General features: G+C 39.6%; 1 protein-coding gene across 2 annotated transcripts in view; it reads right to left on the reverse strand.

Annotated features, from left to right (window-relative positions):
• The window catches only part of ANKRD50 (ankyrin repeat domain 50), a 52,425-nt gene that overhangs the window by 18,126 nt on the left and 15,355 nt on the right, over positions 1-18,944 (reverse strand). For both annotated transcript variants that reach the window (XM_044428723.1, XM_044428724.1), the window contains exon 3: positions 9,245-9,474. In XM_044428723.1, coding sequence (XP_044284658.1) covers positions 9,245-9,474 — 230 coding nt within the window. The remainder of the gene's footprint in view (positions 1-9,244; positions 9,475-18,944) is intronic.

An 18,944-nucleotide genomic window follows, 5' to 3' on the forward strand; every position in this document is an offset into this window, starting at 1 on the left:
TAGTAGAAATTGACTTAACATGTCATTGCTTAATCTTTCCACTGCAAAAAAGTGTGTGTGGGGGGTGGATTTGCTTTAAAACATTTGGCTGGTGAAATCTTACTTTGCCCTTCAGACCTGGAGATGTGCCAGTTAGATCAGATACACATTGGTGAGGAAAGGGGGTAAGAGAGAGTGCTGTTAAACATTTTAGGTAATAATGAATAGAATAGCATAGAATCAGAGTTGGAAAAGCATTTACCATTGTCATAACTGAATTGCTAAGTTTTTGTCTTTTAAAGCTTCTGAAACCAACCTGTTTAACACAGCACAAAACCACAAGAAATTACTTGCCTGCATCTGCAGTTTTAATTTCTTTTCTATATATATTAGATATGTTCCTCAAACAAAGGTGCTACTATTATTTGTCTTTATTTGCTTAATTCAATCTTCTGGTTTATCTACTTATCTCATGCCATAGTTTCAACTGAGCAATGAAACTGACTTGAGCAAAATCTGTTGTGATTTTTGTGAAAAATTATATTTAATTTGCATTTGACTAGTGACACCAACTACTACTCTCTTTAATTATGATGTAAAGAGAAACACAAATGCACTGTTTCTGAATTAAAATGCTTTCATAATATTTGTTTTCCAATCAAAGGGCATTCCCTCTCTGGTGTCTGTCCAGCATGAGTTTGGGTCCCTTGGTGGGGCAAGAACAATTATTATAGAAACATTCTGTTTTATTATTTTATTAATACACTGTTGATCTTTCAGTATTTTATTGTAAACCATCCAGAAAGTCCTCTAGGTTAAGGGGTGGTAAATAAATGTAATTAATTTATACACACACACACACACACACATTGTGGAAAAGGCATAGGCTATATTCCTGGTAGCTTATCCTTAACTATAAGGGTAAGTAATGCATCTAATTCATCAAAGGTATAAGAAAAGGTATAAGCTAGGCATTGTAGACCACATTAAGACCACAGTGGTGTGGCTATTAGGAACAGCCATGGAAGAAGGAATTGTGACAGGACCATAGAATATGGGGGTGGGAGATTAACTTTTTCCTTCCATGAAATGGTCCTGATGAACACTGTCCTTCCTTAAACCATTTGTCCCTTGTAGGAAACTGCCACTGACACCAGAAGCTTTGCTCTCATGGAGATCATATTTATTTAGGTTCATTCCCATCCTCATGCACCACCATTCTCACCTGGCCCACAATTTTTATTTATTTATTTTTTTATTTTTGAAAAAAGAATAAGTACAGACACATTATATGCATTTACACAAGTAATACTGTGTAAAGGACCAAACAAATGAAGAAACAAAAACACACCTCCACTCTAAAACCTGTTGTGCCTAATGACTCAGAGGAGCCGTTAGCACATGCAAGAGAGCAAGAAGCTCTCAGTGAGAGTCAGGCTTTACAGCAAGAAGATGTCTACTTGGTGCCCATGGCACAACGCCCCCCACCACCTGACTCTGATGAAGTGTTTATACAAGTTCCTGATAACGTTCATGAGCCGGACGTGGGAGTGTCCGTTGCCATGGGGAATGCCCAGCTCAGGAGAAGACTTCAGCGCTTGGACCAATTAGAGGAGAGGCAAAGTCAAAGAAGGAGGGAGAGGAGTTAGCCCCCGAGGGGAGGTCCGTTCCCGTCAGGTTAAAAGTACGTCATAAATCTGAGAAAGGTCAGAAAGGAGGGGGCAACTGTGTTGCTTAGAACTACCATTAACTGCTCCTGTATTATCCATTGCCTGCTTATCTTTGAAGTGTTTAGAATAAAAGGCTTTAAACCTTTATTGCCTGTACCTGTGTGAGTAATTAGAAAGAGTGCTCCGGCCTCATGACAAAACCTGGGCTAAAACTTAAATTCATCATGCTAGGCTGATGTACTATCAATTGCAGTAAAAATCCATTTGTAATTTTCTAAGTTGGAATATATGCATTTTAACTACTATCAACCAAAATTTAAACACAGTATTCATAAAAATAGCTGCAGTTCCCTTGATGGATTTCATCTAAATCTATATAATCACTTGGCTTCTTTGCAGTGCTTCACCCTTATGTCCCAGTCATTATGTAGCAGACAAGCATCTCCCACATCCTTTCCTTTCCCATCATTTTGTAGTAATGCAAAGGTTTCTGCCCAAATGTATTGGCTTGCATCCAGAGCCTACCTCTAGGGACAGAAAAGCTATTTTCATTCACAGAAGGATTCTGATTTCGTAGAACATTTCTGCTGGCAGACTGAGAAGGCAGTCTTTGCTGATTCTCTCTCCGTGCAATTTCCTGTGGGAAACTCCTTGCAATTGCAATTCCTTGCCATTAGGGAAGCCTCCAAAACAGAAGGAGGGATTACAGATAACAATTCTTTGTTATTTGTTAATATTTATATACCACTAAATGCAATACAATTCCTAAGTAGTTTAGTGAGTCCTAATGGACCTCTGCTCAGGAAGTGCTCCTGCTGGCAGAAGGAAAACTTGCACCCAGCCTATTATTTTCCACGCTGTACTACTGAACTGCATTTTATCCATTTTTCCATGAATCTCATAAAATTTCCCAGTTTGTTCCACATAACTGTCTGATCTGTATCAGCATTGCATTGTAATCTACCAACCACCAACCATTTTCTACATCCCTCGCCAAATAATGATGAAAACAATTGAGTGAAAAGGGTCCAGAGCATAGAACCATATTTGTTTTCTTTCTCCCTTAAATTTCAATGTTTACTTTTAAGCAGGATTCTTTGCCCTTCACAGCTTGTTTAAATGCTTAGCTTATCTTGAGATAGCAACCTCTGACTTTACTTCAGTACAGCCCAACTTGAATAGGGGGCACAGACACCATCCAAAAATGTCAAGAATTCAAAGACTTCTGATTGACTTTGCTGTTCATCTCAAGATAAGCCAATATGTAAAAATAGCAGCAATCTCTCTGGTGGATAGAGCTGACATTTCTGTAGGAATCTGTCAATGACTTAGGAGAGTCTGCAAGAATCGTTCAATAATGCCTCGGTTGCATAACATTAAATCTGGTACTGCATGCCACGCTTGCCCTGGAAATCTTCCTAGTGGAAGTAGCAAAGACTGTCTTCTACAAGAAAGTTTTCACCAGATTCATCTGAAAATGACAGGGTTTTTTTCTTTAAGTGATCCAGTGAGGAACCTCAACCTGCAGGTTCACTCCCTTTTAACCACAGCCATAAACCATAAGGAAGTGGTCTGAGGGAGTATCATTTCCACTCTCCTTGGCAATCTTTCTTTTCTTCCTTCAGGCAGTAGTGAATTCAGACCTATCCACCATCTCTTAACCCTATCCTGGTTTGATAGGGAGCACAGTCCCCCCCTTCTGGTTCTGACTCCTTCCCTGCCCAGCCCAATCTGTACTCCTGTTCTAATGCCATTGAAGACAGGTATCCTGCAGTTCACCTAAACAAACTGAGTACATCTTCTCTCCCCTACACTACTACTTTTTCAAGGGCTCCCAATAAGAGGATTTGTGGACCGCCTTTGGTACCATCTGTTTTACAACTCCACTTTATCCTCTGTCCGCATCTTCCCTGTTGCCAATTTAACTTCACTCTAGAATCCATGAACAAGGAAAAACCACGTCACCCTAAACATACATAGGTCTCCTGGGTAGAAAAGCTTGTGACAGGATAACCAAACCAGTAGAGCAGCATAGAGTGGAAGGGGATACTGTTCTACTTGAGGCTGTTAAACACTGTATCTACTTTCAGTTTCATCACATAGCTTTGATCTCTCTCTCTCTCTCTCTCTTTCTCTACACAATGAGCTTTTCCTTTGTTTTTCTTCTATGTAACCTCTAGGTGTGATAACCTCTAGGTGTGTTATAGCAAAATAGTGAAAATTCATAAAATAATTATTTGGAAATTATTTGTACATAATCCTATGCATATTCTCCTGGAACTAAGTCCCATTGAGCACAAGTCCTCTGAGAGAACTTGTGCAGGGCTGCAGTGTAAGGAGGTGAGCTGGGGATGTGCCCTGCTGAACACATGGGCTAATCTCCTGTTCGATCATGTCTTCTCACCTGGCCCAAAGCAAAGAGATTTTGGGGTGTTCCGACACAGGCAAAGTCGGAGCCCTGGAAGGTGCACACAGGTGCAAATCCTACAGTATTAGTGACTGCAGTGCCCGGGCATGGAGATCCTCATGCTTGTCTTCACGTTTGTCAGATGGGACTGCACCCCCCACCTCAGAAAGTTTCAGAAACTGCTCTGACAGGCACAGAGAAAGTCACTGGCACAATTCACTTGATCATTTTTGATCCATGGTTTGACACTGAGACCCCATCTATGCTGCTAGATTGTCACATGGTCTAAAATGGAAAGGATGTTTTGTTAGCATGTTTAACAACCTACCTGGAATCCCTGAGCTCTTTAGGATTATGGGGTTTGTTAGCCACACAACACCCTTCCTGAATGAATCTCACATTAGCTACAAATGGGGGCTGGACTAAAAAATAGGCCCCTCAGAGCACCAAGAACATGCTGCAAAACAGAGTGGCTGGTTTAAACCAGCTGGGAAAGATGATATGAACTGGGTCAACATCATGGTAGGAAGGCAGGGGGTCACACCAGACGTGGACCTTCCTGCAGTTCCAGGCAAAAATTTGTAACATCAGGCTTTGCTATAAATGTTGCAAAAGAGTAAAAGAGACATCAAAACTTTCATGCACAATAAGCCACCTCTGGCTGGCAATAGCAACATTCCAACTGTACTGCCTCTCCAAAAAAAGTGGGAACCACGATGAGTACTCTGCTAAACTACCCTAAATTCTTGTTTTATTTGCATAGGAGTTAGCTGACTGTGTTATGTAAGGGTCCTGTCAATCAGCTACCCAGCTGGTTAAATCACACATTGTTCCACATGATTAGGCCATGGCAAACAGACTTTTGAAATACCTGCACTGATGTTGATTCTTCCTTTGCTCCAGTCCTACCAATGATGCAATAGTTTCCAACACAGGTTGGAAAAGTTCCAAATGCTGATATGTTTGCCTTGCTTCCCAATACTGTACTATCTGGGAACACTGAATAGCTCTACTAATAAGTAAACTTCTCCAAACTAACTTACTCAATTGCCCAGAATAGATTCCTCTAAGATGTTGATTTAAATGTTACAGATTACGAGCTGCAGAACTGCAAATAGAAAAAATTGCACATTACACCTAGTCCAGATGTGATTTCCTAGGGTAGTCTACATTTAATGTTACCATTATTTTTCCAATTAAAATGAAAGTTAACATCAAAAGTACTTCAATAATGAATCTGCCTGTTAGACATATTTTGGATGAACATCTAACAATAATTTCCTTTGAAAAACATGATACTTGACAAACAAGTATACATGATAAATTAATAGCCTGGGGTAGTTTAAAATCAGTCACTGAAATTATTTGACCTTGAGGCACAGGTGGATGTCCAAAATTTCTTGCAGTTTTGTAACTGTTATAAATTCAAGCAATCAAGTACAAAATTCATTAAATAGTAATCATTTCAAGTATTGTACCTGATACATTTTATTTATTGATACAGGTTACATTAAAATATTACAAAAGTTGTATAGATACTACATTTCTTTATACTGAATTTTTTTTTTAACTATTACATAAAGCGGGTTTTTTTTTCAACAAGCAGACAAAATATTATCTAAAGAGCCCAAGGTAACATGCATGGTACTTGAACCGTTACCTGAACAGTGTAGTCTATTCAGGCCTTAAGTTATTAGCTGAGTTCTTTATAAACAAATGAGGACTTTTCCTCTTCATCTTATGAAAATAAACTGCTCTGCCCTGTAAATAGATACTAACTTGCTTCTGCAAAGTTCTGGGTCCTCAGTTGTCTTTAAACAAAGACACATGTGCATGCCTTTGGCTACCGTGAGCAAAACGTTTGGACTGTCAGCTTTTTGTTTCTGGGATAAAGATGAACTGAGGTAAGACAGGCTGGTTACGCAATATACAAGTATCTGCAGAAGTAAAACAAAAAAACAACAACAATGGAAAGGAGAGAGAAGAGCACTGCCTAGTGTGCCACTCCATGTATTTATTACTACAGTTTATCCTGAGGAAAAATGGTCATTTTGGTTACAAGCTGCAAGATGCTGGTGAATATGAGAGATGCACAAAGCAAACACTGGATGAGAGGCTAAATGTCCATATTTACTTTTAAGTGATTGTTATGCACAATATTCGGGAAGCACATGAAACATTAATACAAGATGCAAGTTAAATCCTTTATTAAGCAAGCATGTCTATGGCACCTAGACAGGAGCCAGGGCACCACAGAATGCTGCAACTCTTTTTCCCAGTGACTGCAGACTGTGCATAGAAGAGAGCCTCACTCACCCCCTCTCTGCTACCAAGGAATGCTTTCTTAGAAGTCTGCAATGGTGACTTCAAAATAGTCAGAAAGGGGAAAAGGGGATCGGTATAGGAGAGCTGGGAGAACAGGGAAGAAAGCAACCTGGAAGACACTGGATCGTTGGCCGCACTAATCCCTTTTCCTCCACCAAAAGGAAAGTCGGCCAGGGCCATCCAGCTGTTCTATAAATTTTAAACAGAGGAACAAAAGCGAAAGTCCCTATGTCTTCCTTTTGTCCTACCTGGCTCTTGATGACAGGGGATAAGATAAGGAGAAGATTCTGAACTTGGAGCGCTATGTCTGTCAGGAGTTCATTCATTTAATATACACAATTTAAGAAATTTAAGTATGCATTCCTGAGGCATAATTCTTTCATTTCTATGTGGGAGTACGCAGAAGGGTTAGAGGGATAGCAGTAATTAAATATGAAAGTGAAATAAAATGTGATACTTGTGAGCCTTCAAACAATTTACACATTCTAAGACCCTTCATTCCAAGAAGCTACTATCGTCAGATAGACCTTGAGCTATGGTACGTACAATCACATAATGAGCAAATGAAATCTGTCACTTTTCACTAAAGGGATCTGAAAGCAGTCCACACAAACGAGATGCCATTCAGAAGTTCTTGTGATATAGGAAGTGATGACACAGTTAAGTTGAACAGATGTTCACAGACTCAGAATTCAAGTTCCAAAGGCTCTTGAGTCCGTTTTTAAACATACCTTGATCTAGCTGGCCAAGGCCTTGCCAGGACATCAAACCAGCTGAATCAAAGGTAGTCAGCAGGCTAGAACTCTCTTTCTACATCCAACTATGCCAGAGTTAGGCCACTGGTGCCACAACAAAAAGATGGCACCTGCAGGCAGAAGCTGAACATGAGATGAGAAGGGCCTTACTAGACTGTAAATTCTAAGTGTGGTTGCAATTAAATGTGCAATTCTTTTGAAATTCCTAAAGGACCACCCCTGTTTTAGAATGGATATTGTGTTGCAAGGTCTGTGTGTTTCCACTCTTTTTGCTTCTTCTGCAATGAATGCCCACCATCCCAGAATCCAGTGTTGAAGTCGATCATGTATTTAATGTATTATTCATTTCATTCCAATGCTCTTGAAGAAGCCAGCGAGTTTTTATAGAGAACAAAGATGTAGGACTTTGTACGAATGTAGCATTATTATAACTGCAGTTTTATTCAAAGCACTGCAGAGTGATAAAATGAGCTCACAATTCAGCAAAGACCGGATCAACAAGCTGTAGAAGATTCCTGATCGCCTTTGCCAACAGCATACTCCCAGGATCAAATGCAGCTACACCCATGAAATGAGCTTGCAATTATAGTTTCCAATCCAGAAAACAAATCTAGTTTTTTGGGTTTTTTGAAAATGCAACCTTCCTCCCAAGCTCCTAAACATGATGGTGGTTGTAGTCCAACACATCTGGAGGTTGGAGAAGACAGGTGTAGATGATGCAAGTCTTTATTGTAAACATGTTACACACACCCTTTCCAAATCATTGGGAATGGACAGTATAATCATCACCCTCTAAGGATTCAATATCATACGACTCTTTTTCTAAAATAATGCAACTGTCACAACTTGTTTTTGTTTGTGCCACAAAAATATTTTGCACATTGTTGAATAGCTTGTGTACAATACCAAATAGTGGTAACAATACCAAATATATCCATTTCAATTCCAGGTTGTAACACAAAATGTGTAAGCCATTGTATCTGTATATACTAAGGGACTGTTCACACGTAACACTAAGCAATACCACAAAATTATCCTTCTTACCATGTGTCCTATAAGCACACATTTGTGTGAACTACTCATGAGCAATTCCCACACGCCACCGTCTTCTCTCCAAATAGCAGTATGTATCCCATTAACCCCATGACTGGGGATCCATCTCATTATGCACCAATCCTGTGCCCAGGACTCACACATGCTGCCAGGGTCCACTTCTCCCTGCACCCAGGTGCATGGAGGGCATCTCTGCATGGACACACATACCAGGGATGGAGAGAGACCTCCCAAATGAACAGCTTTGTGTGGGCATCTGCCCAGGAAAGTTTGCTGGCTGAATGTGTGTGTTGCTCAGTTGTGGTGGGGGACAGGCAGACTTGCCGAGTCCTTTGGAATGCCATGGACAAGAAAGGGGCAGTGGGAAGGCTTGGAGAGAATGGGAGTCTGGCCACGACCATGCACGACCACCATGTTCTCCTGTGCAAAGCTGCCTTCTCAAGAGCAGAGCAAGCATACAACTATTTCGGAGGGCCCGTCCAGAGCACTGTGGTGACCAGTGCCGAGCGTCGTCTCCAAGGTCGCTGTTACTGGAGAGGCTGCTGCAGGATACCCTGCTTCTGCTGATATTCCAGACTGCAGCTGGCCATTGGGAAGACAGAGGGAAAAGGCAGCTCAAGGCAGCTGTAGCTGCCTCAGAACTGGACAGTGGAAAATGGAGGCTGGAGCATCTACTGCTGCTTCAGCCACTCTTAATACCAAACGCGATGCAGAAAAAGGTAAACTACAGAAAAATGCTGTAACTGAATTCACACATAATGACAAGCAGTGCTGAAACATGGAAACCTTCAAACAGACCACTGATTCTCCATGAGGATTCAAGGTAAACAACTATTCACACATAACAAGCCATTCCTGACCTTGCTTGCCATTATGTGTGAAAACAGCCTACCTGTCACGAATAGGGTGAAGGCAACAATTTAAATAAAAATCTTGAAAAGAAGTAAATCTATATTCAAATGTTGCTTAACACTCAAAAAAGGTACTTTATGATTTGGCACATGAACATCTGAGCGTGAGTGATCAGCTAAAATTTCACTGTGGTATGTACTCACCAGTAAACATTTTTGTAACAGCTTTGCTCTGCTTCCGGGCAGAGCACAGGAGCAGAAGCCAGGGAGGAAAAAACTCATAATGACTAGCGAGAAGTTCGGCTATAGTCCCAGATAAGGCTGTTGATGTCTGGTCACCTTCTGAAATGTTACAACCCTCATCTACTGAATCTACGAGGAGGAAAAGGCTTTGCTGGGGGGGGCTGGTTCCCAGAAGGGGGAGCAAAATGCACCTGTAACAGAACAGAAACAAAACAGAAAAATTACAGGCATGTACACGCACACAATTTAGAAATTGCAACCTCCCCCTTGCCACAGGTTGATGGAATTTGCGCACACTGACAAAATGATGCTCTATACACTTAAAATGGACAGTGACAGGAATTCTTTTCCTTACACTTTTCAGGACAATTGCTTCACTTTCAGCCACTTTAATATTTAATCTAGTCCCTCAAAGGCACAATCCCTTCTAGATGCCTGTAACTCTACGAGCTCAGAGGATTGTGGGCATCCTATGGAAGCTGGGAGGCTCACTGTGGCAAAAGTCACTTCTGCATTGCTCTCTCCCTGCAAAACAATTACCCAGCCCTGATATCTTGCATTGTGGAGATGCTGGTCTCTTCCCTTCCAGCTCCCCAAAATACCACCCAACACTTCCCCCAAGGTCTCATTAAGGACCTCAGAGAAGCAGCTGGCAATGTTTCTGAGCAGAGCAAGTTTCTGAGGTTGGGGATGAAACTTGGAATAACAGTACGGCTTCTGAGACACTGTCTAGAGAGCACAGGAGTGTGAGGCCCATCTGCAGAATAAATTACCGCATGTACTTCCACACTATGCTTGCGACAATGGAGTAAACAAGGAAGCCCCAAGTTCAGTAAGATTTCAGTGATACAGAATTTATACAGAGTCTAAAAAAGGCTTCATTAGCATGTTGCAACAACTTTATAGTGCTGGTACAATTCATAACAATCCTCTGGGAATTCTTCCTTCACAAGCCCCTTTGGAAGCTCTCTTGTACTACTCTTACAAACTTTCTTGTGAATGATGGGTTTTCCCATTATGAGAGAACTCACAACTGAGAAGCCTACAAATAATGTCCTGCTTATGTGATCCAGTACCCCGATATATCAACTGCTGAATTATCTGAATATCTATTTTTTTCACTCCTGTTAGTAGCAAGCCCAAAGCTGCAGCGAGATGATGATGAGTAATCACACATTCCGTGCATGATACATGGTTATCTGCAGAATCATCAGCAGGGCTTGTTGCACAGCCTACACAGATCCAGCATGCCCATTTGCTCTCCAGTCCTCAAGTGAAGGCAACAGATCTGCCATTTCCCTGGGAAACAGATACTAACACAAACTAAGAGACACAGAATCCTACAGCAACATGTTCGTCCAGCCAGTCAGCTTCATTTTATTCATGTTGCTCTTTTTTAACTGAAGCAACAGAACTAAGGAGAGAAGGAGGGAAAATGTTTCACCAGGAGCAGTCCCCAACATCAAGGCTCCTTCTACTGACACAGCTCACAATTCTACTCGTAGGCAGGAGTGGGACTGCAGGAGAAATAAACTAAGAAATCACTTAAGTAACCCAGTAGGCATGTGCTGCTAATCCACAATGCTTTATGTAATTGTTTTTTTAAAATATATTGATATAAAAATCCATTGAATAAGTATAATAGGCATTTTATTTCAATATAACCCAGTAGGCACGTGCTGCTAATCCACAATGCTTTATGTAATTGTTTTTTAAAATATAGTGATATAAAAATCCATTGAATAAGTATAATAGGCATTTTATTTCAATATAAAATGTCTTATAACAACACACTGGATAATTCCTCTGACTTTCATAAGTTATAGCACCAAAGGTTCAAAACAACAGGAAGATCAAATCATATCTGGAAAAAGAGGCACATAATTCAGTGCCTGGCATGTAAGCTGAGCTTCAGGTTGTAATTCCAAAAATACTTTTATCTCTTAGTAAGTTACAATGAACTCAGTGGGTTTTGCTTCATAGGACTGTACAGCAAGTTTACTACATACAAGATTCCTTCATTAGGCAAGTTTTTCACTAAATTCTTTTTCTTACTATGTGACAACACAGCACAGTAAGCTAGTATTTTTAAGGTAATTACTAATTATCTAAACTTGTGATTATTCAACACAGCTATTGTGATGAATAAGGTTGTAGTACTATATTATTAACAAACTGAAAAAAATATTCAACATAACTTGCATTCATGACATACCAAGGAAATGATTCAGCATCCACTTCCGGTAAGGAAACCCCACTGACTGGCCAGATGAGTGAAAGACCAGGTCTATTTTTGATGTGCTATTTTATATCTGTAAGAGCATTTCCCTCCCTGCACAGGCTTTTCTTTTTCTCTCAAGAATCAATACTTTTCTCATAAACATTCTGTATAAAATCAGTTTCTACATTTCATTGTGTTCCCATTCAAGATCAACAGATCGTAGAAATACTTCATAATTTAAGTGACTAAAAATAATAATTTAAGCAAAAATAGATGCCAGTTACTTTGCAGAACCTACTGTATTTCAAGGTGTCTGAAATTCTGCCAAAAATGCTGTATAAACTGGCCACAATTCACATTTGGACTAGTGTTGCCATTCCCACTTCAACACACCCACTCATCTACCCAGTGTATTAGATTTAAAAACACAATTTAAATTCCATTAGAGAAAAGGAAAGTTATGACAAGCATACAGTCTACCATCTAGTCCCCAAGGTTATGCATTACATGAGAAATCATACAGTAAAGTAGCCCATTAAAGCCACTTCTTCAAGTATATCTAGCAGGCTATTTTTCAACTGCATCACAACCTCAAATCTATTCAGTAGACTCTTCAATAAGGAAACTGATCCTGCAATGAAATAATTCCACTAGAAAATAATTTCCATATTTTCAAAAATGCCATCTTGTTTTTAGAATGGAATGAACTGGGCTTCTTCATCATCCAAAGCATTCCTTTAATCTTAAAAGAGGGAGCAGTCATCTTGAAGACCGTCCATTTTTTAAAAAATCATAGGAATATACCATCAAAACAAATTATATGTTACAAGAGGAAAATGGATTTCAAGAGCAACAGTGAATGCTACAAACTCTGATTCTCCACATAATTGGCTTGTTCTTCTGGTATGAACCAATCCTTCCATATGATCAACACATGAAGTATTCTTTGAGGTAGGTTCAGTGAGTGGCAAGAAGGGAAAGGGAGTTTTCATTGGTACCCCCTACAGCACACATGGACTGCTCTCCCAGCAAGACCTGCCAGACATCACTGCCAATATTAACATCCTTTTGGTACTAAGACTTCCCTCTATTCCCAGTCTTTTAATGGCATTTAACAGGGCAATCTGAAGACCTTGGCTGAATTGTGTTGTGTGCCTATGCCTGTTAACTGATGTTTTAGCTGTTTCATGTGGTGATTCTATTTTAGAATTTTATAATCATGTTGGCTATTCTAAATCCTCGATCTCTTAATTTTCCTTGATTTTTAAGGAAAGGCTAAATAGGACTGTTTGCAGCCTCACTCCTAACTAGAATATCCTTTCCACTGAAGTTTGTTCTAAATTCTGCCAGTCCTCCCCTTTATAGCAATACCTGTATGAGGAACCCATGTGTGCTAAAATCTAAAAGCAGGTCATCCTTATAGATTTGTGGCAGTAAAGATGTACAAGGACTCATCTGTGAGATTCTACCACTCATGTTTTTCTGGTAAAATGTCTACACAAGATGGCACACCAGCTAATGTGATGTCCTAACATGTAGGGAAATTTTGGAAGAACAAGCAAGCTCTATTCCCCCTTACACCATCTTGCTCATAGATAAATTATGATAAAATATTCAAGGGCTTTCAGTTTGGAACCTGGTATTAAACGATTTTGTCTAGGGTGGTTTGTTGCGGGAGAGGACAGTGACATCATGCTACCCAAATTATCGCCAATAAGAGATGATTTTGTAACACTTCAATGGCAAAAATCTGAACCCCTCCGTATTATATTCACTTGGCTTTTCCTAGCAAAACTGGACAGCACATCCAGCCCCTAAGACACTTAGGGGCTGGATGCATCCATGTTCATTCCAGTGTAATTCAACGTTTCTTCAACTATGTCATTATAAAAAATGCAAACTTTCAGGATATGACCCACAGGATGAATTTAATTTAAATCACATTTAATTTAAATCAAGATTTAAATCATTATTTTCTACATAATTTCCATGCATGCCTACCTTACCTGTAGGTACAGGAACTTCATTAAAATATTCGTAAGCTGGGTCTCTTTTATGACCTGCTGTAATTATAGGTTTTCTCCTCCAGGGAAAGAACATGACAAACCTCAGGTTATGCACAAAAAGATCCAGAGACCTGTGGAGTATTCTGACCATAAGGGTTCACTTTCATTTTTACTACCTGTCCCACCTTCCTCACACTTCGTTTCCTGTGCAGAACCAACCATCTTCTTCTATTCATTGAATTTTGAAGCATAGCACGTGTGAGATAAGTGGTTGATTCTGTGTACATATATTTGCAAAGGAACAATAGGATTCAGGTCTTTTCCTCAACTCTGAATGATTATTTTATAACATTTTTGCTGAGAAGAAGAGGCATGTGATCTCTGCAGGCACAAATTCATAGCTCCGAGTACTGTAAAACCAAGCATCTGTGATAATATCTTCTAGATAGAAAAATTGCCCAATAATCTTACAGAAACCTCTGGAGGAGCATGACATTGAGAATGGATTAATGAAATCCATTACCAAAAAAATTAAACATTGCATTAATATACAGCCTCATGTCACATAATTAAAAACTAATCCTTATTTCACGATGAATAACCTTTGGTCTATAACATAACTCAAATAGAAAACTATCTTTAAATATATTTTTCCTCAAAAAGCAGTTTATTAAAATATCCAATTTAATTTTTTAAAATCCTGTTTAAATAAAAAAATCCTTTAAAAAATAATTGATCTTTACCCCCCACCCCTCCCCGGATGACCCTCAATAAATCTGAATGTACTCAAGAAAATATCTCATCCTGTGCCATTTTTGCTTAATATTTTGCCTGACACATCTGTCTCCTCAAGTTTTTATGAAAGACGGACACCACAAAACAAAGGGAGAAAAGTGCAAGGAAGAACAGAAAAAGTTATCTGTTGTCTTTGCAACTGCTACCACAACTGCTGTACCACATAACTGGTGGTACAGCAACCCCAGTGAGCTGCACCAAATCTCCCCATAGTGCAGCTGATCAGCTGGGCAAAGAATAGGAGTACCAGGACAGTAAATCCATTCAAGGGCTCTGGAGGGGAAAGAGACTTTAGCTGGTTTTGTTCAGCGATCCTGACTGCGATCATAGCGAAAGCTTTAGGCTACTCCCAGTTGCTGCAGAAATAACTGTTTTCTACCGCTAACAGGGGCAGGGAGAACAGCTTGGTAAAGATCACTGGAGAAGGTGGATGTCAAAGCATTTCTACCCGGTTGTGCTGAAATTGTGATCTCAGAGGAGTTCCTTATATTGGGTTCCTCCCAATTTTCAGGAGAAAAGTTTAGCTTACATTAATTTAGATGAACTAGTCAAGGATTTCCTTTCCTTTTACACTTAAAAAAGGGGTTGCTCCTTTTGCAGCTGTTGTAAGACATCCCACAGCCTCTTTGCCACATTTCCTGGGCCAGAATACCCAAGCAAACTACTCTGTAAGATTAGCTCCATTTTCAGGCACATTTGGAACTAACTAAAATGGCTATTTTATGCGGATGTTTGGGATGATGCTGTTTGGTTGGTGACAATGGAGTTGTTAGGGATTCAAAGCAGCTCTTGTTGCTATGTTGCCTTCTCACTCCCAAATGCACTTGATGGATGGGACATTGCCATATATCAGGTCAAATCAATGATCCATGTAACTCAGTATGTCTACTCTTTATTTTTTTAGACTGGCAACTACTTCTCCAAGACTTGAGACAGAGTTTGAATTTGGTACTGTTTACACAGAAAGAATATGCTCTACCAACTGACAATAGCTCATCCCAAAAGCTTTTTCCTGCTGAAAACCTAGGATCCTAGCTCATCATATTTGTATGATCCAGAATGATGACAGCCATCTCAGCTGGACTACAGGCCTTTGTGGTCAAAATATTACTTTCCACTTACGGATTCAGATGCTCAAGGAAACTGACTGCTTATCTGCATCTTCCTATCCAGCTTCTGAATCTACTGTTCATTTCAGTGATGAGAAAAATCTCTGGTCAACATCTCATGATGAACTCAGAATCCGCCAGTGAATCTTTGGATTTATAAGATACAAAGTCCCTTACTTCCTTTTGTGAATACCACACAGAGAAGGAACAGGCTAGACAAATCTGAAAAAAGTGTCATGTGATAAAGAGGATGCACTTCAACAGTAATGAAAGGATTTCCCTTGATAGCTATAAAAGCTGAAGAGAATAGCTTTTACATGGAAAGGTTTCCTGAAATGCCACAGTAATTCTTTATAACAAGTTTAAAGTAACAATGCTGGCAAACAGAACACGTATTTTGCTCCAGTAAAGAGAGTAGTACCTCTCTGTATTTCAGTGGATACAACTTTATATTTAACACATATAATGAATGGAATGAATATTTGTAATTCAAGCAGAATGTGTAAAAACCACAAAAGAGCTGTGCCTTGACAGTAGTTATTCTTTGGAAATCCTTATCTGTGGTAAAAAAAAAAAATTCCAATCTAACATCCCATGCAGAACATCAGCTGATGGTTAAATCATCTTTAAATTCAACCAGATTCCTAGACTGATTTTGCAGTCTATTTTTACTGCTCAAAAACTGGATACTAAATATTTTAGCCCTCCCAAATATATGACTTTACAAGAGGTACTATCATATTACATACCATTTCTGTTACTCAACTTCATGAAGTCATCCCATTCATCCTGCATAATTTCCCAATTTCTCTTTATATTAACAATGACTTTTTATAACCAGATCTGCAGATTCCATCACCATCTTCCTACTTCCTTGCAAAAGGTCATTAATGAAAAATAATAAAACAAGTTCAAGGGCTGATAACTAGCGCAATGCCACTAATTTATTTTCCATTTAGCCAGTCTTTTACTCCTTCTGTGTTCCTACTGAACTGAATTTCAAATGGCCTAATCTACTACCCTGTCTTGGTTGAAAAATTAGTTGTGGATCCATGATAACTACATTTGGCTTTACTTCAGTATCTTGGAAGAAGCTAGGGTGCTAAACCGTTCCTGGACATTCAGGTGACAGTAGAGGGGAGAAAAGTGTTTGCACAACTATGTCTAGTGGGCCATTTTTCCGGAGTCAGTCCAATCCAGCAACTGTTATCCATGCCCCTGCTACATCACAGTTAGACTGCTGTAATACACCTTGTGTGGAAGTAACTTTGAAGAGTGTCTGGAAACAAAAAAGTGATTACATCACTTCAATAAGGATGAAAGCTTTCTCCTGGGTGTCAAATTCCCCATTGGGCATAATTCAGGATTTCAGTTTTAACCTTTAAAAGTCTTAATGGCTTAGAGTTTAGCTATCTAAGGGATTATCTGAGTAAGAACCCCCTCAGTGATTAAGATCGGCAAGCCCATGTGAAGACCTCCTGCTAGCAAAGGTCTGCCTGCTGACTGCACAGGTAACGGTGTTCTCTTGGGTCACTTCCAAATTCCAGAACAGACTTCCTCTGGAGTTGCAGCTGATCCCCTTAAATTCAGGAAAGATACCAGACACATCTGCTGTAGCATTATTAATATGTTTCACTGTTTTTAACTGAGCTTTATTGGTTTGTTTGCAATCTGGTTGCTCTTGTTTGTACACTTCCTTGGTGGGATACAGAAAGGGCACCTTAAATATATGCATAAATATCATCATTTTATTTGGTATTTGTTCTCTGACCTAGCAGGTTTATAATTACCAGGGTTTCTGTTTATGGACAGGTTGGCACAAACCGTTGCTAGTGGTTTATTCTGTGTTTTCAATATTAATAGTCTTGATGAAATTGTCCTTCTGCCAAATATATGAAATACAAATCAATTAAGCTTTCCCAAGATCCTATTCCAAATTGAAGAGCTCCAAGTTATTTTCTAGGGAACCATCAAATACCTTCCCATACTTCAGAACAGCCACCTTACTGGGCACAGAAAGGAGAAACTTCCTCATGCAAAACCTTGTTGGGGTCATGCGGACAGGGCAGAAGAGATGAGGAAGAAGTGCCCCCCCATCCTCCTCACTTTAATGGGTTCCTTCCTGCTGGTTCCCATTAGAAACAGAAAACACTGCAGAATTTGACTTGATTCTACTTGTTGCATTATCATCCAAGTGTTATTGTTTGTTTTGGTGGCTTCTGCTTTTAAAACAGGTTGTGATATGCTTTTTTGGGGGAGTGCTGGTGTTAAGTCAGGGAAATGGGAATAAATTCTGGCCACAATTTGCACAATGTATGCACACTGTAGCCAGAATTCACACACATTTTTGTTTTGCTTTTTAAAGAATGCAAATTACAGCATGCTTTAAAAGCAGGACTGCATGTGGGCTCACCTCGCATCAGAGCAAGTCAGTACCACTGCTGGATTGACTGGCTGGAATCTGGGTGGGTGAGCCAGGCCAATCTGAAAGATTTTATTTCACCAACTAAGTTCCTCACATTGCAGAGGTAAGGAAGTTATGTATGCCCATAGAGCTGCTGTACATTTCCCCAATTCCATGGGCCTAACAACAAAATTGGCTTCCCCTTTTCCACCCCAAGGTATCAGTGAAGGCCCATTTTTAGTCTTTGTCAATTCTGGAGAGAAAAGAAAGGACCTGTAGGGATTTTTTTAATGGTTGGAGGGTCTGTAGCATCCTGTTTCTCAGAGGCTGGATCTCTCTCCACTCTTGGACAGTGAGATCCTAAACACCCTATGACTCAAGGATGCTCTCCTGGGGATCACAGACTGGGCTTAAGCTATCTTTTCCAGTCCCATTATATTGCTTAAGTGTAAGCAAACAGAACGCATTTTAGCTTCTAGGAACACTCATCTAGATCTTGTAACATCTGACTTGAGGGGGGAGGGAGAGGAGGACACAGCTTATGTCCTTTAACTGAGCATCCTAAAAGCCATCCCTATCTGACATGCAAATACAAAGTGCTTCACAGTATGTATCTATGTCAAATTTTGCCTTTCATGTCAATGCTAATAGTTAATATAGGCAAGGTAGTAAGTTCAAATGGATCACTATATCTTCTGGTCAGCTTTGACACTAACACAACAACTATGAAGTTTCAGTGTCTACTTTTTGAGCATGACTCTTTCTTTATATAATCCGCTTGAGAAGCCATCTGATTTAAACATACAGTCACTAACATGTTAAGTGCAGATCCTCCACATTTTCAAAGGTCTGTAATCCATGCTAAATCAGTATTAATCTAGAAATAAACTCTATTTTGTCATGCTCTAAAGATTGTAAAATTACAGGAAAGATAACATTTCCCATTTATGGCAATATGCACTCTAAAATCAGACACCCCCCCCCGCCTTATTTGTACTGTTCTACTTGCAAGATAATTCTCTGGGTCATAATATATCCTAAATCAAGTAAATATACTTCTTTGTACCATCCTGATTTATATCCAAAGGAATCCATAGCATTACCATGTATGGTGGCCATTTCCATC

This window comes from Varanus komodoensis, unplaced genomic scaffold (assembly GCF_004798865.1).
Source record: "Varanus komodoensis strain SLA01 unplaced genomic scaffold, ASM479886v1 scaffold2, whole genome shotgun sequence".
NCBI lineage: Eukaryota > Metazoa > Chordata > Lepidosauria > Squamata > Varanidae > Varanus > Varanus komodoensis.